Consider the following 22705-nt stretch of genomic DNA (forward strand, 5'->3'; position numbering starts at 1 on the left):
TCCAATACAATATGTTTCATGGAAAGGGGGGTCTTGCAGAACATACAGTTGGTTCTTTGCCTTTAAGAAGAAAAAAAGTCAATCTTGTGTGACCTACAGTATACGACATCTAACACCACTTGATCAAATCTTGTTTTAAAGGAGATTCAAAGTCTGTTGGGGATTTCAGGATGGATTTCTGAAATTTGACAGAAGTCAACATCTATTTGCTGTGTGTGTGTACCACTAAAATAGACCTTGTTTACCTTCATTCCTTTCTCTTCACGATCACCCTGGGGAAGCAAAAAAGACATGATTGGGAAAAAAAACGTGTCATCACACTGGATTAGGATACAGGGTAGCAAAATAATGTATGATTTGCGAATTGAATATCCTCACCCAACTAACAAAAATACATTATTCAACAGTCTATTTACTTGCCTTTTTACTTGAACGGTTTCTATTTTAGACTTTAGGGTATGCTCTCTGTAAGCATCATTTTAATGTGGCAATCAATTCATGATTTAACACTTACAAATAACCAGATGGAGTAAAAGAGTATGTGTATTTGGAGTGCTATCCGAGGGGAGGCCTCCGAGCCTGGAATTTGGCCCGAACTTAGAGAAATCTGATTCAGCTCACAGCATCAGACGGGTGAGCACAGTGTCAAACAGGGTTAACATGGAATGAGGGAATGTCGCTGCTGGGGCAGTGACATATCGAAGATTTGGTGAGTGGCAGACCTGGTGAGAGGGAGGAGGAGGTCCATCCCATGCTGGGTGGAAAGCTTGTTGCAATGCAATATGAGCTGCATGGAATGAGGTGGGATATCCTGCTATTACCAATGGAAGTGGATTGGATTTCATTAGTCTGCAATTTAAATTTTAAATCCTACTATGTGTTGTACTTTAACCCTTAGGGGTCGACAAACGTGCCGGCACGTTTTGCTTGATCTTCCTCACATAGTAGCAAAATAGACTTGAGCAACAGACATGGGCAATATATCTTTATAAACATTTAAGTGTCTACTTTTAAATAATCTAATTCAAAATGAAAACAAATATTCTCTGTTCAAGTAAACCTTATGAAACAAACGAGAGGTACAATTTATCAAGCATCTGCTCATTTTCTCTGATGTAACAACAGCCAGACGCACACAAGCAATTCACATGCTAATCGTCCACGTAAAGGAAGCGAACCTGTAAACGCCCTCATCAGCACCTCAAAACAAAGCATCAAACTTCATCATTCCTCTGCTTTTCATTGATTTTGGAAGACACTTTGTGAGTTTACCTTGGATTTACCACAGAAGAATAGTAACGCGATTTGAAGATAAGAACGATTTTTAAGGTATGAAATGTATTCTCACTTATATTAGTTAGCGTGTTATTGTTGCATAAACTTAACATTGTACTAGTTGAACTGATGCCAGACTAAAATGTATGAAATCGACAAAAACATGTTGAAATATGAAATATAGACAGGTAAGCAACCTTTAAATGCTAAATAAATATTCTGTACATGTACGACACAAGGATGTTTTTATGCTCTATAATATAAAACACTGCAGGATATAAAAGTAGGCTAGTATGAGTATTTACACTAACATGATGCATATTATAATGTTTAGACCAGTATTTACTACGGAATACGGTGTTTGTGGATATCTGCTCAAACGTAGATGTTTATAATGTGGTAACAATAATGTTTCATAGTGAGGAGTTATGAAATGAGATCGCTTTAGTAAATGGTCTCTGCAAGCGCTGTGAGTTTGGGTCACTCACATTTGAAAAGCAAAACGCCCCAAACATTAGCCTATGTTTTTACTCCAATTTAATTTCATAACTGCATAACGTCTGAAATCATTTGAAGTAACATATGATAATCCATATATTTTTCTCTAGTGTAGTGTACTGAAGTGTTCCTTTCTAATGATGTATAGGCCGCCTGCATTTCTCCCCCTAAATAATAAAAGTTTTCTGTAAAGTAAAAATTATTATTATTGTTATTATTATTTAATTCAGCCCTACAAGTATATTCCTACAAGGAACAACAAACCTGGTGTTCTTTATATATAGTTTTGTGAATTTTAAATCACAATTAAAAAAATCACAATTAGTCCCCCCTCCCCCAAATCGTGCAGCTCTAGTTGCTCCTTATATCAGCGTGTTTACAGTTGTCATACACTGACCACCTCTGACAGCATCAGCCAGTCAAAACACTTGATCTGAAAGGAGCCAATTTGCAATTCCCTCCTTCTCAGGAGAGATTAAAAGGTTCTCTCAGAGACTTAGGCCCCGTCCACACTACTGCGTTTCCGTTTAAAAACGGAGACCTTTTGCTACGTTTGCACCTCCCGTCCACACTAAAACGGCAAAAATGGAGACCCAAAACGGAGAAGTTTAGAAACGCTGCCGATCCGTTTTTCGTTTTGAATCTCCGGAGGGCGTTTTAGGGAAGACGGATCAAAACGGAGGACTTTAGAAACGATGACGTAGTAGAGGCTCACGCTCGGCTCTATGATTGGGTGTCATCAGTCATGGCGTATATCTTTGCTAGCAGCTGTTGTACAAGTAAATTCTGCATTTTACAACGCTATAACTGCCTACATGCGCCGGAGTCAAGCTATTATTCGAGCGATCTGTGACAATTCCCGTGTGCAGCGGCGGCGTTGACCATACATGGAGCGTCGGTTTGGGGTTAACCCAGAGCATGGTGGGATAATTTTATCAATGAAGTTGTGTTTACACCGGCACGCGCATGCCCAGTGTTGGTGAATGGTCACGTGATCCGCGTTTTCAGTTGTTTTAATGTGGACGGAGATCAATTCTAATACGCAGCTAAAACGCTGGTGTGGACGGAGATCGTATTCGTTTTAATTATCCGTTTCTAAACTAAAACGCAGTAGTGTGGATGGGGCCAAAGAGTTCCATTTCTGAAAGCCAGATCAGAGTTTCCAGTTCTGAGTTCCAGTTATGTGTTCCTGGTTCCAGTCCCAAGAGTTTCCAGCTCCAAGATGCACTAAGCTGAAGGAACAAGATGTTTTTCTCTCCCTCTTGAAAGAGAGAAACGTTTCGGGTTACTTAACTGTAACCCTGTTCCCTAAAAAGCGGAACGAGATGCTGCGCTGCTTAGTGCATTGGGAACGTCTTTATTCGTGACCTGCTGTGAATATAGAGGTAATATAGCATCGGTCAGTGACGTCATCGGAGCGCACCCGCGACACAAGGCTATAATTAGATTAGATGTCCTGGGACATCATCAGCACGGCAATGCAGCGCAGCATCTCGTTGCGCTTTTTCAGGGAACAGGGTTACAGTCAAGTAACCCGAAACGTTCTCTTTCAAAAGCTACACTCGATGCTGCGCTGCTTAGAGCATTGGGAACGAGAATGCCCACGCCGCCGTGCTTGAAGGTGTCTGGACTCCTTACGGTTGTGTAGGTGTTCTCACAAGAACGCAAGAAAGCCCTAGACATTAGCTTGTGATGTCGACTCAAGGACGTGAGAGCCCGGAGTGGCATGAACATCCAAACTATAAAATCTTATGAATGTGTGCGGAGAGGACCAGCCTGCCGCATCACAAACAAACTACAAGGGGGGGCACCTCTTGCCAAGGCAGCAGATGAGGCGACCCCTCTGGTGGAGTGAGCCCTTAGACCCGTTGGCGAAGCTTGGCCGCGCGCCTCATCGGCAAGAGCAATAGCATCCCTGACCCAATGTGACATGGTCTGTTTGGTGGCGGCAGCGCCTCTGTTGCTGCCCCATAACAAACAAATAGTTGCTCTGACTTAAACTGGCCACTGGCTAGTGCGGTGGACATAGGTCTGAAGAGTACTAACTGGACATAGTCTGAGATTTCTCCTGCTCCGGCGTTGTGAACGGTGGAGGGCAGAAGGCCTCTAGAGCACCTATTCTTAACCATAGGGCCGCGGCCCACGCTTGGGCCGTGAGCGCCACCTGGAGGGCCGCAAAAAAACTTTACGTTTTTCACCTGTGGGCCGCGAGGGCCGCGGGACCAAACAAGTTGTCAATTGAAGACCCCAGAATGACCACTGTTATCCACGAGACAGTTACAATACAGCATCCCACCACTAGTGGCAGTAATGCCTCAGTTAGTTGTTTAACAAACGCCATTAAGCAGAAGACACTCAGTCATTTGTCTCAAATCGTCATTAATGTACATACTGACTTCACCCTGTGGTGCCTGCAATAAACATTTAGTTTTACATTTATTTACAGAATTCTGCTGGTTGAATGAAAATTGCTGATGTTATCGGATTTTCAGGTGATATTCTCAATTCATCCAGTTAACAGACGCTATGAGGTAAAGTGAATTCAGCCTGCAGACTAAGCAAGGATTGTATTTAATTGTACAGTACAATCATAACATAGTACAGACATGATAATTCCATAATGTCCTTACACATAACAATATTGCTGGCCATAAACTGATAAAGTGCGTGTCCGGTGTGCGATACCTCGAGTTGTCATAGACGCAACGCGGCGAGGCGCTGCGCTTCTCGTCCGATGTGCGACCCCCTTAACGCCCGTTTCACACATACTCCGTTTGCAGTGCGTATGCGGTGCGTATTTTTTCCCGCCCCCATGTTAACAAGCTTTCACACTGCACGCGGGTGCGGGAGAAAGTATTTCAGGGCCAGAAATGCATATTCCATTAACTTGAGGCAATTCATTTGCCAATCGAGAAGATGGCTCCCCCAAATCCCTTGGGCTGGACGACCACTTAAGGCCGCTACCCAGCCCGACAGGGAGGCGTCTGTCGTTAGCATTCTGCGATGGCAAGATGCACCTAGAGTGGGACCCAAGGTGAGGAACCAGGGTCTGAACCACGTAGAAAGGGAACGCAGCCACAGCGCGTAACCCTTACCATAAACATGGATTTTTAGCAAGGACACAAAGCACTCAGTGCATGCTCTTGCCTTTATTTGCCCATGGGGATTGATATATAAATTCAGACATTCAGAGATGAGAAAGAGAAAAAATCTGCACACTGCCAGCTGAGAAACTAAATAACTCCTAACAAAGATCTGTAGTAGATAGAGAGGAGATAGATGCTTGCACACCAAACACAGAGGTCTCTGAAGACAAAAGACCTGACGATGCACCTGTGGCTCATCTAATTATAGCCTCGTGTCACGGGTGCCCTCCGATGACGTCACTGACCGAGGCTATATTACCTCTGGGGCGATTCCATCGACGTGTTTACACACTATATTCACAGCAGGTCATGATTAAAGACGTTCCCAATGCGCAAAGCAGCGCAGCATCGATTGTAGCTTTTGAAAGGGAACAAAAAAGTTCTGCAAGAAGTGAATTTGGGGAGTTTGGAAATAGCAACAGGATCAAGGACCATAAGCTCAGCGCCCCCCATTTTCAAGATCTACTGCACTGACTTCAGTATCTCTTCAGAGATCCTCCAGGTCTGCGTGTTCCAGATTGCTCGTAACTTCTGCACCAATTTCAGAATCTTCTCTTCAGTGATCCTTCACCTGCGTGTTCCAGATTATAAGGATCATCTGCACAGACGTTAGAACCTGTTCCAGAATAAGAACCTTCTCTATGCTCCAGGAGTTCAACGTTCACAAGTACTTCAAGGCTGTGAAACGGATTTCAACTTCTTTCTTCGCACTGCAACGCGGCCAAGCTCAGCAAGTGGAAGACGTCACCGCTCAAAGTCAGCACATCACCAGGCGAAACGTTAATATCACTTTACCAAACCTCTTTCCAGAGACCTTGGCATTAGTGTAAATTGTCAGTATATGATTATCTAATTAGATTATCGCATTAGATTTTGCATAGCTGATGTCAGTTAAAAACAAATAATCTCTCAATTTATTTGTTGAATTCAGAATAAGGTCTACCCTATTACTTCCAGAGCAACTACAATTTATCTTTCCATAAGATAACTTGTAACTGCCATAGTAACATCCAACTCAGTCACTTGTATTTATCAATCTTTTTGCACTTTATCTATTCAGTAGTTGTTAGTTACTCTTGTCTGTCTTTTTGTTAATAAAATCATTTTATTACACTTGTGTCTTCCTTGTGTTGATAATACAGTAAGAGGCTCTACAAGTTAATGATATCTCACAAATCCTTCAGATTGGTCAGATGACGAACTTCCTCCAATTGATATAATTCTAATTCAGTCAACAATCTCCATGATTGTTCTTTATTGTCAAGGTGAAATTCCTTGGCTGGTCCCCCGTAACATAGGAAAGGAGTCCAAAGGACCAAAAACTAAATATTAATATTAATACTGAATATTAATATTAACATTTAAGACCATAAATCACTACATATTTCAGGAAACCTCAAACTGCTTGCTGAACTCACATTTAAATAACATATTTCAAAACAGCAACAAAATCTGGCATGAACTGTCCCATTTTTTTTTTTTTGTGGCTAGACCAGCCGATATTCATGTGCAGCCCTAAGCCTGCATCTCAAAACATTTCTGTGGGAACCGGAGCTTCTAACAGAAGCTGCAGTGATGCGATGGCTTTACTAATTCGGCTATAGGTTCTTTTATTTAGAAGGCGAGACTTATGCTGCATTCACACCATGCCGTAATTAGCGTAGTCTCGAAATGATAACACGTGACGTTCTATTCAAAGCGGTTCACGTCCTCAGAAAGGGAATTATACAGTCCTTTTTTTTTCTGACCACCAGAGGCAGTGTTTCACAATGGATATTATCTCTCGTTGCAAATGCACAGGTCGAGTCAAATAGAAACAAAGTCCCTGGTGACCAGGATGACTTGGGGTCCTCCCATATTTAACTCTGTGACTTTCTGCAGACTGTCCCTATAATCTTCTCGCATGCACGTATTGCAGGTTATATAATATTATATATATATATATATATATATATATATATATTAGTGCTGTCAAACGATTAAAATATTTAATCGCGATTAATCGCATTAATGTCATAGTTAACTCGCGATTAATCGCATTTAATCACACATTTTTATCTATTCTAAATGTCTCTTGATTTCTTTTTGTCCCATTATTTTTTCTCATTGGATCGGCTTGCTTTGTGCAAATGTTTTTTATTGAAAACAATATTGGCATATACTGTTCAATTTCACACTAAAACATTATCACTTGGAGAAAATAATCTCTCTCACACAATGTAACACTGCCCATCAATAAAAGGGTGAAATAAATACTGACGAGGTCCTGATATTGACGAGGGGGCGGAGAATTCGCATCAGCTGTGTGTGTGTGTGTGCTGGCCATCATCAAGTGGTATTCAGACTGGACGTGCTGCGATGATGATCAGTTCACAATGACAAAACACACAGATCACTTTGGTCTTGTCAATAGAACCATTTGGCAACTTTTTAAAAGTAAACTTTCCATTCAGAATCTTATTGGAATCCATTTCGGCGTCTCGCGCTCGTCATCCACTCAAAACTGGACGTTTTGAACGTTCCTATAACATTCAGAAATAACGTTTTTATAACTTAATGGGAACGTTATGAAAACGTTCTTATAACCTAAAATTGTTAGCTGGGGAAGAGGAGAGATTCGCGATTGCACTGAACACGTTTTAAGTGCAGGCATATTCTCTGAGCAAGCCCAGATACAATTCTTACAAGAGCAGTGTGTATCTGAGAGCGCGCGACTCGAGCAGAGAGATTCGTGCTCGGCACATTATATTCCGCGCGCGAGCAGAGAGATTCGCACTCGCGCATCCGGCTCGCAAGCCCAAACAAGTGTGTGCAGCGTGCCTGTTGTTTTGTTTCCGGTCTAGCTAGATCCGCTTGCGCTTTCAAAACGTCCTCGCGCGTTGCAAGCCATTGAAATGAATGGGTTTCATGCGCATGACGTCCTAGTACCGAAAAAAACCTACAAAGTTTGCTAGCCTAAAAAGACCATTAATCGCGCGATAAAAAAATTAACGCCGTTAAAATGGGTTTGCGTTAACGCCGTTAATAACGCGTTTAACTGACAGCCCTAATATATATATGTATACACTCACCTGAAGGATTATTAGGAACACCTGTTCAATTTCTCATTAATGCAATTATCTAATCAACCAATCACGGCAGTTGCTTCAATGCATTTAGGGGTGTAGTCCTGGTCAAGAAAATCTCCTGAACTCCAAACTGAATGTCAGAATGGGAAAGAAAGGTGATTTAACACTGGCAAATATTATTTGGCTGATCATGATTGGGGCTCGCCTCCAGAGAGGCCCACTGAAGCCAATTGTCTGATTGACCAGTGAATTTAACAGCCAAGCACCCTATCTGCTGGCTATGTACCCCGTTACGCCAGGGAGCCAATCGTCTTTGAGTACTATTGAACGGGCCAATGGGAATTGGCGTGCGTGATGACATCACACACTCCGCCCCCGCGGCGCGGGTATAAATACGGAAGTGGATAAACGCACTAGTTGCTTTTTCGCTGAGGAGCCAAGCGAAACTCGGAGTCAGCGGTGGTCCAGCGGTGGTGGCAAGGGGACTACGTCCTCCGTTCCCTCCTTCAGGGAACGGTGGGTTGCATACGCAACCAGGACGTTCCCTTTCATTTGAGAACGTCAGATGTAGTCGACGTCGACTGAATGGGAATGACCATTGAACACGCCACTAAAGCTGCTACCTTCCAGTGCCTAGACAAAAGCCTCCAGATCCCCCCGCAATTAAGGCGGAAAGGGACAGGGTTTAGGCCAGGGAAGTCACTGCTGTTCCTACAGGACCACTGGGAAAGCATTCCCTGTACAAGGAAGGAAGGGACGCTGCGGAAGCCACATCCTGCCCGAAGGGAGGTAACATGTGGAGAATACACATATGAACTGGGCGGATGACTGGGCAGTACATCATATAGGTGTCTTGCTCATGGACACCTCGACACTTGGTCAGGTGGAACCGGGGATTGAACCGGGGATTGGTTTGTAGACAACCTACATGAACCACTGAGCCACTGCCGCCCTCAGATAAGAGCTGGTCTGGGGTCCTAAGGCTTGCGTTCTGTGCACGTATAACCGCAATGAAGCGGACGGACAGAGAAAGCCAGGGCTGGGTCTGCCTCCTTCGGGGCAGCGCTTGCAGGCTCACCACCTGGTCCCAGTTTAAGGGAGAGGTAGGAACCTTGGGCACATATCCAGGCTGGGGTCTCAGCTAGTGAGAGTTAGCCGGCCCGAATTCCAGGCACAAGTCGTTGACCGAAAGCGAAAGTTGTCCCCACCCTCTAGAAGAGACCATGCGAACAGGAGAACTGTTTAAAACAGAATTTTTAACTCACTGCCTGCAGTAGCACCAGAGATAGGCCCAAGAAGATAAAGAGGGGCGCAGGGATGACCGTTGCTCCCTCAGAAACCTGACGATCAGGACGTGCTTCCCATGCTTCTGCATATGATGTTTGTATCATATTGAGGGTGAAGGAACAGCCTACTCCAACCCAACTTGCAGGAAAGGGAGCACTGAAATGACCGAACGCTGTCAGGATCTCCTCACGGAGAGAAGACTCATTCAACGAATAGGTTCCACTTCTAACTTAGCGAAGCACAACTGCCTTATCTTAAGGGGGTGCTTGCAGAAGTAATGGTCACTACCACATATCCTTGTGGTAGCCACCTGAACCTCCCCATCCAGTTTTGAACGCGGGTGCCATCATGCCCCGTCCCTGAAAAGTATTCAGGGGAAGTCAGGAAGGCTGTCGAGGGAGCTAGGTCTGGTTGGGCCAATAAGGGTAAGAGTTGGGCCGCTCTGATAAACCAAACATCCAACCGAGACGGTTCGGGATACGGTGGAGGGTTCCACTCGAGCACTACCGCCTCGGCGGCCTTCTTGAGCATAGCTGCCATCTCTGGATCCGGCTCGGGTAACGCTGGTCTCCCAGAGGGAGGCAGCGCAGCCAAGTCATCACCTCCAGAGCCCAGCTCCCCGTCCGATGCTGCAATGGACATCCTGTCCTCTGGAGGGGCCCCGAATGAGATGACTGGTCGGTCCACCACAGAGGGACCAGCAGTCTCGTCGGGGAGCTCCACCGGCTGCAGTGCAAAAGAGGAGTGAGGGATTCACGGGGCCTTGCCGGGTGGATTATCCCTCACCGTAATCCTCAGGTCGCCCAGACGGCACTCCAGGTCTCTTCTGGGAAGGTAACCCAGAAGAGACGGTAGAGCGGGGCCTGGGGATGGGGACTCCACCTTTGCGAACGAAGGCGAGTCTCGACCTTAGCACCGAGACGGTCATGTTCCCACAATGAGAACATGACTCATCCACAAGAGCTGCTTCGGCGTGCTCCAAGCCCAGACACGTGATACAACTCCTGTGACCGTCAGAGGGGGACAGAGCCCTACCGCACCCAGAAACGCACGGATGGAATGGCATCTTGAAAAAGACACAAAACTCACCCGTGTTGCTCTTTTAGAAATGGGACCCGTCACCAGTGCCGGAGCACACAGGGAATGACCGCGGCAACACTGAATTCAGCAAACTGAAAACAGTGAAGCACTCACTTTTCCGCCCTCAACCAGCCGTCAACACACACACAAACAGAAATTGACTTGTTGTTAAAACAGCAGTTGAGAGCTCAAAGCTCGCGATCACCGCTGCACTCACGCTGTAGAACCACCAGCACCAGGAGAGTCTTCCAAAAGAACACAGACACACTCGCTCGTTGAATAACAACAGCACTCTTCAGAGACAACAGAACGATAGGGTCCGAAGCGAAAGGCAACTAGTGCGTGCATCCACTTCCATATTTATACCCGCGCCGCGGGGGTGGAGTGTGTGATGTCATCACGCACGCCAATTCCCATTGGCTTGTTCAATAGTACTCAAAGACGATTGGCTTTGAGTACCCATTACTCCCCATTCAGTCGACGTCGACTACGTCTGACGTTCTCGACTGAAAGGGAACTGTACATCTCGTTGTTTTCATACGGATTACTTAAACAGAGAATATATATTTTTTATATAATTTACATCATTTAAAAATAGAGACTTAAAGCTTTGTAAAGACATATTTCTCATGTCAGTGTGGCTAGCATTCGCTAAGTTACAGATCATTTTCTGTCGCGTTTCAGAATGAACTTCACATTGAGAGAGACGGCAAAACGCGCATCATGTTTATTTTCTTTATTTTACGAAAAACACAAAAAAATTATTATGAGTGTACACAAATAAAGGAAGACATTTAACAGTTTTGAATGATGTATAACACTCAACCAAGCCAAGGCGGGCCATCAGAATATCGTATTCCACTCATCATGGGCCCAGCCTCAGGCCTGATTTAAGAAGCAACTGGGGAGTCGTGGAAGAGATAATTACGCCCTCATGGGAGGTGATCCATCTGTGTGCATTTGTGCTGGATCACCTCCCTCAGATCCCTCTTCTTGCTGGAGTCCCGCCTCTTCTGCGACCTACTCCTCCATGGAGATGAGGCGACGCTGGCTCTCTGGCCCTGTCTACAGTCCTCGGACCATGATGGGCCAGGCCCTCCCACTTGTCTGGGGCGTGGAAGCGGACCTCAGCGGTATGCAGGTTCTAAATGCAGCTAAGCGTGCCTTCGCCTCTCTGAACTTTCCAACCACTGCCTCCACGGAGGTGCCGAAAAGTTCGGAGGGCGCAACCGGCGAATCGAGGAGAAAGCCCTTCTCTTTCTCCCCGATATCAGCCAGGTTCAACCACAGATGTCTCTCCGTGACCACCATCACCGCCATCGACCGGTAGATCGCGGCAGCAGTTTGCTTAGTGGCCCGGAGAGCAAGATCCGTGGTGCGGCGCAGCTCAGCAACTGTGTTAGGGGACATCCCTGCCCCCTGGTTGAGATCCCCCAACAGATCGGCCTGGTACGCCTGCAACACCGCCATGGTGTGCAGGGCAGCACTGGCCTGACCTGCTGCCATGTATGCTCTGCCATTCAAACGCGATGTTGCTTTCAAAAGTTTGGATGGCAGGGTTGGACCTCTCAGTGTCGATGCCCGCCCAGACGCGAGATAGTTCGCAAATGTCTCGTCGATGGGCGGCATTGACACATACCCATGTTCTCCTACAACATCAGCAAAACTACCGCGAGCAATCTCTCCCCTAACGCGATCCATTACATCCACCAGCTCAGCATACACCGGGCAGAGTGGCTGAGAGGGTTCAGAATCTATCTGTTTATCACCACCCTCATCAGCCATCTCCTGCTCATCCTGAAGAGCACTTGCTGCTGGGCTAGGCGGAGGAGAGAAATCCTCCACCTGCAGCTCACCCTCGTCAGCCGCCGAATCGTCTGAGAGGGTTATTCCCCACTCAAGGCGATCGGCCAGCTCAAACTGGGAACCCCATGATGCGCGTCACCGCTCTGCCTCAGCACGAGTGGGACCCGAACCACGAGATCCAGACGCTGAGCCCTCTTCGCTCGAGAAACGCTCAGAGTTTGCACAGGCAGCTCCCTCGAGAACTGCCTGTGCGTGCTCTTCACCCAAACAAAAAACGCCCATCTCGTGTGTGTCACTCGGCGCCAAGTATCTTGGGCATGGGTCTGCACACTTCTGGAAGCATTGCTTAGCTTTCTCAGTGAATTTCATTTTTATTTCTTACCGTAATCTCAAGTGCTTACAGACAGAACAGTCCACGAAGACGAAAAAGGTGATTGTCATGTTTGCAAGGCGCCCTTTTATACTTTCGGGTTGCACGTTAATGAAGTCAGCGGCTGTCGCCGGTCAATATGGTTGCCGTGATTTGATAGTGATTTCAGACACCTGTCACGCCTGAGGCGTTCCCCAAAGCGTCATCGACGCTATGCGAGTTCCCTTTCGAATGGGAACAGCTTAACACAAAGCTCATTTGTATACGTGCAACACATTTACTAATAAAGTACTAGAGGGGTTTGCCAGAACACTGAATTTTTGTCAGATAAATACATTAAGTTATGTACAAAAATACCTACTAAATTATGTTTTACATCCACTATGTCCTCTATTCCACTTCCGTTGTCTCCAGAACCCTACAAATAATGAAAAACGGACATTACCACCATTTTACCACAAAAATGACCAGATAGTTAGTAAGCCTTCAAGATTTTCATACATTGTCAGTGGCAAATAAGTCAGTCCTGACTCCTGTCTGTGAACTATAAACAATAAATTCCTTACAAAAAAATTAAATTAAAAATAAAAACCTCTCTGTAGATGTAAGAATGACAGTCTCAAGTTTATATGCAGCTTACATCATTGTCATCATCATCAGCTTCATCACATTGACGCTCTGCAGCCCGTGGGTTTCCAACCACTCTTAACTCTGAGATCATGCCCTAAATAAAAAAAGACAGGTCCAACATCAACATCAGTCAACATATCAGCTGTGGTTGTATATGAATATAAGTGTATTTCTGGATGGAAAAAATAGCTAGACCATATATTACATATGTTGACCAGACAGTAGCTAGATCATATTTGTCTGGGACGATTGACTGATCAATTCATAATTTAACAGAAAGACAAACAGACAGAGACAGATGGAAAGGCTACAAAGGATCCAGGTCAACATTCCTTGTTGTCCACACCCCTGAGAATGACCCTTTGTGTATCTGAGAAAAATGACAAATATAGCACTGTCAATGATACACAGGACATACTTGATATTTGTCTGGGTCATCAGCTCCACTTTGTCCAACAAAGATCCTGGAGTTTGTCTCCAGCTCCAAGTCATCAGGTGAGCGCACAAACTTTACCACCTTGGGCTCAGTATCACAGTCCTCGTAGAAAGAAACTTGGTCCATATTAACTGCCAGAGAGAAGCGACTCCACACTAGAGGCTGGTGTGCCACCTCAAAGTTGGCCACCTCTTGAGATCTATCTGAATCAGGCTCTGTGTAATAAAAAATAACTTTCCTTTTACCATCCTCCACAGCAGAGAGCTTGACCCCCACGTACATGATATTTTGATTGGAGTCTGTGATGGAGAAGAGGACCCCAGCATCATCAGAGGTGGGCTTCAAGTGGAACACAAGAGAGAAGTCTCGGTAGAAATGAGTGGGAAAGTGGGCAAGTGCCATCTGCCCTGTGTTGGTATCCTTTGTGAAGAGGTAAGCGATTTGTCTATTTGGGCCTGGAGCCTGGGTGATCTCTTCAGGCGGAGCGCTTCCAATAAGTTGCAGCAGGGAGACTCCACTCTCTTCTATGGTACAAAAAATATTGTGAATTAGTACAGTGACTTTTACTACAGTAAAACGAAACCCAAGCTTCTGAATGCAGTTTAAATTAATGTGATGTTCGGTGATGGTCAGTAATTGCTATTAAAATATTAAAAATATATGCCTCCATTTGAATTTAGTTCCTATATTGGTCAAATGTCTAAATTTAGTTATAACTGAAATGTACTATTGAAATATTCAAAATAGATGCCTCCATCTACATTCAGTTCCTAATGGTGCATAAAATAATATTTTAGAAAAAGGGCCATTTAATCTTTGCAATACATGTGAAGTGAAATTGCACCTTTCCAGAAAGCCAACCGGTGCAATGTCATAAATCAACAAGCTACATAATCTGGGGACTAATAAAAATGGTTACTGGTGTTTATTGTCATGTCTACAGAACCTACGGGAAAACAGTGAGACGCAGTGGAATAATACTTCACAGTGTACATTACTGTAAGCCCTGGGAGAATCAGACTAAACTTAGTTTTCTGATTATGTGAAATTTTTGCCTTCTCAGGGCTCATGATTGTGAGATCACAGAAATGCTACCATAACAGTTCTAGGTCTTTATTACAAAGTGCACTTTTTAAATGTGTTATGAAAATGTACTCTTTTTACGTACACTTAAGTGGCCTTTTATTTCATTGATATTATATTATCTGCAAGCACTGTATAGTTCTCTTACGAGAGTATCTCTCGTACTGCGTAATAGCTTTACGCTAGGGGAAAAACTCTTTTCCGCGAGATATTGAAGCCAAAAATTATCCTTTAATTTTTTATTAATGCAAAACGCTTTGCAGCAGAAAGCAAACATAGGCGAAACAGCTTGCGCGCCTATTGGTTGCTCTGCAGCAAATGCAGCAGCCTATCGAGAGAGACTCTGCGTGACGTAATGACCAATGGGGGCAATTCGCGCCCATATCGTCACGTCCCGCCAGAAGGGGCGTGGTCTCGCCCTATAAATATGCTCGTTAGGCTGATACAAGCTGATTTTTACCTCTTCAGCGAAGCACACGCATCGCTGGATCCGGAGTGAGAAGCCGCGCCGTCGAAGCAAGCCTTTCAGCGGGACGAGCTCTGGAGTCGCTGGCCTCGCCGCCTTCATCTGCCGTACCTGCTGCGCTTTCCGGCGTTATATATCCTTTCAAATACTCTGTGTGTATTTCTCTGTTGAGAAGTGTTTGTTCGCTTACTTGACGCGACTTACACTTCTCTCACAAAAAGAGCAGCGTCTTTTTAAAGATGCCTTCCTGTGGCTCGTGCCGCGCCCCGCTCAGCGATGGAGATCGACACGTCATCTGTATTTCCTGTCTGGGTGAGGATCACGCGGCTATCGCGCTCGCTGACGGCGGATGCCCTCATTGCGAGCTTTTGCCCATGGTGACTCTGAGGACGCGCCTGGCATCATTCTCCGAGCCTTCACCACAGCCCGCCGTGACGCCGCGCCGTAAAAAGCGCCGCGCCCAGCGCGCTCCCGAGCTATCTCCAGCCCGCCAAAGCTCGCCGGTTCGCCCGCCTGCTTCGCCGGCTTCGCTCGAGTCGCTCACTGACGGACAACGGCCGCCGCCTGCCGCCGCGTCCATCCACGAGCCTGACGAACCCTCCGAGGCGTGTTCTCTTCTGGCGTCCGATAGTGAGGATTGGGCGAGCTCCGTGGATCTCCCCTCCGCTAGCGTTTCCCGCCAGACCACTGGTAAGAGAGCCGGCATTGAGACTGAGCTGATGCGTCTGCTCTCTCAGGCCGTTGAAAGCATCGGCCTAGATTGGGAGGCGCCCGCGCAACCGCCGCGCAACAGGCGAGCTCTGTGGACCTCCGCCTTCTGTCCGCGAGTCGTCAAGGAAACGGGCCAGCATTCTACCCCGCCCCCCATGGGCGTGCGTCACCGGCAAATGAGAAAAGAATGTGTTTTAGTCCCCGCCGAGGCCGGATTAATCTCCATTTCTCAAACATTTCTCAGCTCCTAGTTTGAGCGGCTGAAAATGTCATTATTGCAGCAATGAGCCTGTTGTATAACACGCACACCTGCATACAAACGCCGACACACACAAAACTGTGATAACGCTCTCTTATCTGCTTGCGCTGGTGTAGTTCTCCCTGTGGCCCAGTGGCGGAACCTGAAGCTTTCACGCGGGAGACCCGTGTTCGATCCCGGCTCTCGCAGCAGATAAAAATTTAGTCTCGCCGCGGCCAGACTTCCACCGAAACTTTTCGCTCGTTCAGTTCCAGATAATGCGACTGTTCCAGTGTATTTTGCAGTAAACAAGCTGGTACCACGGCCCGCTTGCCTGCACATAAAGGCCGTTTCCATGGCGACCCAGAAAAATCATTGTATTTCTGGTTTTCCGGCCACAGCCGATGGTGTTATAAGTGTAATAAAATGCTCACAGCCCAGTGTTCATTTCTACACACAAACACAGCCCGCCACGGTACAGGGCTCGCACAATTGTGCATTAAATGTAGTGAATGTGCCCACAACCCAGTGCCCACATACACTACCACGGTTTCTGTAAAACGAAACCAACACAAGTCTTCCTAGCCTCCTAGGAAATTGACGGTGTTTCAGTCTCGCCGTGGCCAGACTTCCACTGAAATTTTCGCTCGTTCAGTTCCAGAAAATGTGACTGTTCCAGTGTATTTTGCAGTAAGCAAGCCAGTACCATGCCCGCTTGCCTGCACACTAATGCTGTTCCCACGGCGACCCAGATAAATCACATAAATGGTGTATTTTCTGATATTCCGGCCACAGCCGATGGTGTTATGAGTGTATTGAAAATGTCTACAACCCAGGGCTCATTTCTACACACAAACACAGCCCGCAAAAATGCAGGGCTCGCACAAACAATCCGGCCACGGCCGATGGTGTTATGAGTGTTGTAAGAATGCCCACCCAGTGCCCATTCCCACACCCAGACACAGCCCGCCACGGTGCAGGGCTAGCACAAATAAACTCGACTCAGGTCGATTGTGCAAACAATGTAGTAAACGCGCCCATGTCACCATGCCCGCTCACACTACATGCTGCGTGTCCCTTGGTTTCTGTAAAAACGAAACCAACACACATTCAGTCGGCCATGAACGACGGTGTTTTCAGTGTAATGTGCCCGCAGCCCCGCGCCCACATTTTGTCACAGACACGCCGATTCCTACGGGATCTCCCCCGCTCGCTTTTTCTGCACTATCAGCCATAAAAAAGCTGAGCGCGGTCAGGCCGCCCGCTGTGATCAGCGCGCCCCCCGCCTCGAACGCTGTAAACACGGTGTTGTGTTCCCCGGATTTCATTCTGCCCCTAGCTATTCATGCAGATGCGTGGTCAAAGCTTCCCGGGGTATCAGAATGGGTGCTGAACACTATAAAGAGAGGCTATTCGCTACAATTCGCTCGACGCCCACGCCGCTATACGGCGCGCGTCGAAACTACGGTGAAAAACGAAGTGTCTCATCTACTTCGTGCCGAGATAGCGAAACTACTGAGCAAAGGGGCTATAGAACCTTTATCTCAGGCTCAGAGCGAAGGGGGCCTATACAGCAGATATTTTCTGGTACCGAAAAAGGATGGGGGTCTCAGACCCATTTTAGATCTGCGGCAGCTGAACAGAGCGCTTGTCAAACGCCAGTTCAGAATGCTTACGACCAGGAAAATCCTCGCGCAAGTGCGCCACGGGGACTGGTTTATGTCAATAGATCTGAAAGACGCCTATTTCCAGATACAAATAGCGTCCCATCACAGGCGATTTTTGAGATTCGCCTTCGAGGGCCAGGCATATCAATACACAGTCCTGCCGTTCGGCCCGTCCCTAGCACCTCGTACATTTACGAAGTGCATGGACGCGGCGCTCGCACCCCTGAGACTTCAGGGCATGCGAGTCCTGAACTACTTGGACGATTGGCTGATTCTAGCTCGATCACGATCGGAGCTCATAGAACACAGGGCCGCATTACTCGAGCACCTCGAGAAGCTGGGCCTCACAGTCAATTGGGCGAAGAGCTCACTGTCTCCCAGTCGGAAAATTTCCTTTCTGGGAACCGTGTTGGACTCGCTGTCCATCACAGCACGCCTGTCACCAGAGCGCGTACTGAGTATTCAGCGCGGCGTGAAATCCTTCCGCCACGACGCGATAGTTCCGCTCAAAAGGTTTCAGAAAGTGCTGGGGCTGATGGCCTCAGCAGCCTCTGTACTCCAGTTGGGCTTGCTCCACATGCGCCCACTGCAGATGTGGCTGAAAGCGCGGGTTCCACCCAGGGCATGGACAGCGGGTCTGTTTCGCCTCAGGGTCGACCTTCAGTGCGTTTCAGCTCTGGAACCTTGGAAAGTGACCGACTGGTATCAGTCAGATGTGAGTCTGGGGACCGCTTCGAGTGTGAAGGTGGTGTCTACGGACGCCTCCACCTCGGGGTGGGGAGCGCTGCTCGAGGGCAGACCGCTAGCTGGCCTGTGGTCAGAACGGGAAAAGCTCCTTCACATAAACTGCTTGGAGATGATAGCAGTCGACAAAGCGCTACGGCTTTTTTGTCCCCAGATAACAGGCCACCACGTCTTAGTCCGGTCGGACAACATGTCAGTGGTGGCATACATAAATCGCCAGGGCGGCGTCAGGTCACGAAGCCTTCTCAGGCTGACGGAACGCCTTCTGGTCTGGGCTCAGCACAGCCTGCTCTCACTGAGAGCGGCGCACGTGCCTGGTCACCTGAATGTGGGACCAGACAGACTGTCCAGGAACAAGGTCCCGGCAGGGGAATGGTCGCTGCACCCGCAGACGGTCCAGCTGCTGTGGAAAACGTTCGGCAGAGCACAAGTGGACCTGTTCGCGTCCCACGAAAACGCTCATTGCCCGGAGTTTTTCTCGAAAAGCAAGGACGCGCTGGCTCATGTTTGGCCCTGCTGCCCCCTGTATGCTTTTCCTCCTGTCTCGCTCCTGCCTCAGGTGTTGGAACGAATCAGGCAAAACGGATGCCCAGTGCTGCTTGTAGCCCCGCTCTGGACGAACCAGACGTGGTTCCCTGCCCTGATGCAGCTGACCAGCACTGCCCCATGGCCTGTACCATTGAGGAGAGACCTCCTCTCTCAGGCGGAGGGCTCGATCTGGCACCCTCGCCCGGAGTTATGGTCCCTGCACGCATGGGCCATCAACGGGTACCCGCTAGCCTCCCAGAGGGAGTGTTAAACACGATCGCGCAGGCTAGAGCTCCGTCTACCAGGCGGCTCTACTCCTCGAAATGGTCTGTTTTCTCTACATGGTGTCAGGCCCAGAGCCTTTCACCTGTGGAGTGCGGGGTTGCGGAAGTGCTTTCCTTCCTTCAAGAGCTACTGGATAAGGGCAGGACCCCATCCACGCTCAAAGTATATGTGGCGGCCATAGCAACGTTTGCAAAACCGGTGTCTGGCCAGTCGCTTGGGAAAAACGACTTAGTCGCGCGTTTCCTTAGGGGAGCTCGGAGGCTGAACCCTCCAAGGCCCTCTTCAGTCCCGACGTGGGACCTTTCCACGGTCTTGGAGGCCATGAAAGGCGCCCCGTTCGAGCCAATCCAGCTGGTGGACATGAAACACCTGTCGTTCAAGACAGTGTTTCTCATGGCTCTCGCTTCAGTGAAGCGCATAGGGGACCTACAGGCGCTTTCAGTAAGCGCGTCGTGTATGGAGTTTGGGCCTAATGACTCAAAGGTCATTCTCAAACCGAAACACGGGTATGTCCCGAAATCCCTCAACACGCCGTTCAGGGCCCAGGTCATTTCCCTGTCTGCCCTTCCGGTTCTCAGTGAGGAGGAGGATGCAAGTCTCCTCTGCCCCGTCAGGGCATTGAGAGCTTATGTGGCACGCTCGTCTGTTTTCAGACAGACGGAGCAGCTTTTTGTTTTGTTCGGCGGGCGTTCCAAGGGACTCGCCGCCTCAAAACAGAGCCTATCCAGATGGATAGTGGATGCCATCGCGCTCGCTTACTCTGCGAAGGGCTTACAGTGCCCCTTGGGTGTCAGGGCGCATTCCACGAGAGGCGTGGCCTCTTCGTGGGCATGGTCTAGCGGGGTTTCCCTGCAAGATATCTGTACGGCCGCGGGCTGGGCCTCGCCGTCTACATTTATAAAATACTATAACCTGGAGGTACCCGCCTTACAAGCTAAGCTTTTGGCGGTCTAAATTCAGTGCTATCTGCCCCGCTCTGCGGCCCAGATGCTGAGTTTACTGCAGCCCCATGAGTGTAGACTCACGTATGGCCGCCCAGATCAGGCTGAATGCTTTCACCCTGGCTGCGCGTTTGATGGTCATATAATAGCCCCGCTGGGTGCTTTTTTATAGGGAATGACGCTTCCAGCCTCTCTTCCTTTACTCTATGTGAGTTTATGGTGATTATGCACTACATGAGCCCTGGGCTTCGGCCCCTGGGACTTTGGTGTTGGATCCCTTTACGCACGGCGTGTTGCATTGTGTTCCCCTAGCGTAAAGCTATTACGCAGTACGAGAGATACTCTCGTAAGAGAACGTACTCGGTTACTAACGTAACCTCGGTTCTCTCTAGAGAGGGAACGAGTACTGCGTATCTTGCCGTGCGTGGAATACGCTCTGGTTCGCTTCAGCGATAAAAACCAGCTTGTATCAGCCTAACGAGCATATTTATAGGGCGAGACCACGCCCCTTCTGGCGGGACGTGACGATATGGGCGCGAATTGCCCCCATTGGTCATTACGTCACGCAGAGTCTCTCTCGATAGGCTGCTGCATTTGCTGCAGAGCAACCAATAGGCACGCGAGCTGTTTCGCCTATGTTTGCTTGCTGCTGCAAAGCGTTTTGCATTAATAAAAAATTAAAGGATAATTTTTGGCTTCAATATCTCGCGGAAAAGAGTTTTTCCCCTAGCGTAAAGCTATTACGCAGTACTCGTTCCCTCTCTAGAGAGAACCGAGGTTACGTTAGTAACCGAGTACGTTTTTAAAATAAATAAATAGATACTTATAAGTGCACATTCAATTCAGTTAAGCACACTTTCACAAGGGCATAATAAATAAAATAAACACCCCTGCATGATCTTGGTTTTATTTGTTTATATTTCGCTCTTAAATTTAGATATTAATTCATTATCATTTCAACCTTACAACTGTCAGACAGTACCAATAACACGTTACTGTGCATGTAAAACATAATTCTAGAGTTATACTTTAGAGCAACATTATACACACAAATTTTGCATAACCTGCAAAAAAAAAACGCTTTTCCTACCTATTTTTGTCCTGTTTCCAGTCCAAATATAAAAAAAAAATCTGAAATCAAGATGCATTTACTAGACAATTAAATAAATGACATTAGATATTATGTCTTGTTTTCTAGGGGAAACGAGTTTTTGCTTAAAACAAGCAAAATTATCTGCCAATGGGGTAAGAAAAATAATCTTTTAAGCATTTTTTGCAGTGTAATGAAAGATCGACAGGCATATTTGGGCTGAACCTGGCTAAAAGTTCTGACCGTGGGAACGGCATGTCCAAATCCAGGGTCATATTTTAACGGCAATGGAAGCTTAGTGACTTTTTCCCATACACCATGATTCTCATTAGACACGGCTGTCCAGTCGCTCACACACTTAGCCAACATACATTTCATTGCTGAGTTGTGCTGTCATCACGTTTCAAAACGCTTACACAGGGGATTCTGTGAGTATAGTTTGCCCATTTTTTAAGTCCAGATGTGTCCACTCACTCCTGCATCCTACTTCGCAACATCAACTCTCAAACACAATGTACTTGTCCAGACTTCAAATTACCATGTGAGTGAGAGTGCATCATGTTGTTGCGGTGTCATTCGAAAACGACTTCCCATGAAGCCATAACATAACTGATAGGCAATCAGACCAATGAAAGCACACAACAAACAGTCAGAATGAACAGACAAACCTGCAAACCGTGACAAAATCGCGTCTGTGTATCTGTCGCATTTTATTATTACATGCAAAAATAATGTAAAATAGCCTACCATTAATTAAAACAAAATGTTTACAAATGTTATAGACATGTATTTTATTTCCTCTCACTCAAAAACAAATCCTTTAAATTTAACGTATCCAGAACAAAACAAGAATGAAAAATAAATGTAGAATAAACTAAATTATTAAAAGCGAAACTGAAACTGGCATTAGGCACCTCTCTCACAAATCCAAATGTTTCCATATTCTCAGGCGGGATTTGAAATGAACTTTTTCACTCACCGGCCAATTTGGCTACTAAATTTTAAGTTACCTGCCATTCAGAACTTCTACCAGCCAAAAAAAGTTACCGGCTATTCAGAACTTCTAGAAGCCCAAAAAAAAAATAAAAAAAATAAACCACATTACCTACGCCGGATCGTATATATATATATATATATATATATATGCTATATATTATAAAATTTGGATTTCATACATTCATTTCTTATTCAAACTAAATCATGTCATCCAGCCATCTCCTCCCTTCCTCTTTCATCCTCATCACCAAAAAATTATTTTAGGTTGACAGATCAATACAGTACAAAGAACATCAAAACAATGTAGGATATCTTGGAAAATAACTATGTCTTTTCTGTTCACCAAATGCTTTTTAAGTT

General features: G+C 46.7%; 1 protein-coding gene across 1 annotated transcript in view; it reads right to left on the reverse strand.

The window, feature by feature from the left end:
- The window catches only part of col18a1b (collagen type XVIII alpha 1 chain b), a 73552-nt gene that overhangs the window by 29637 nt on the left and 21210 nt on the right, over positions 1–22705 (reverse strand). Inside the window, exons 2-4 of the mRNA XM_056233617.1 lie at positions 13579–14120; positions 13171–13254; positions 12892–12948 (exon numbers count right to left, since the gene is read on the reverse strand). Coding sequence (XP_056089592.1) covers positions 12892–12948; positions 13171–13254; positions 13579–14120 — 683 coding nt within the window. The remainder of the gene's footprint in view (positions 1–12891; positions 12949–13170; positions 13255–13578; positions 14121–22705) is intronic.

This window comes from Rhinichthys klamathensis, unplaced genomic scaffold (genome assembly GCF_029890125.1).
Source record: "Rhinichthys klamathensis goyatoka isolate OS25496 unplaced genomic scaffold, OSU_Roscu_1.1 h1tg000372l_1, whole genome shotgun sequence".
Classification (NCBI taxonomy): Eukaryota; Metazoa; Chordata; class Actinopteri; order Cypriniformes; family Leuciscidae; genus Rhinichthys; species Rhinichthys klamathensis.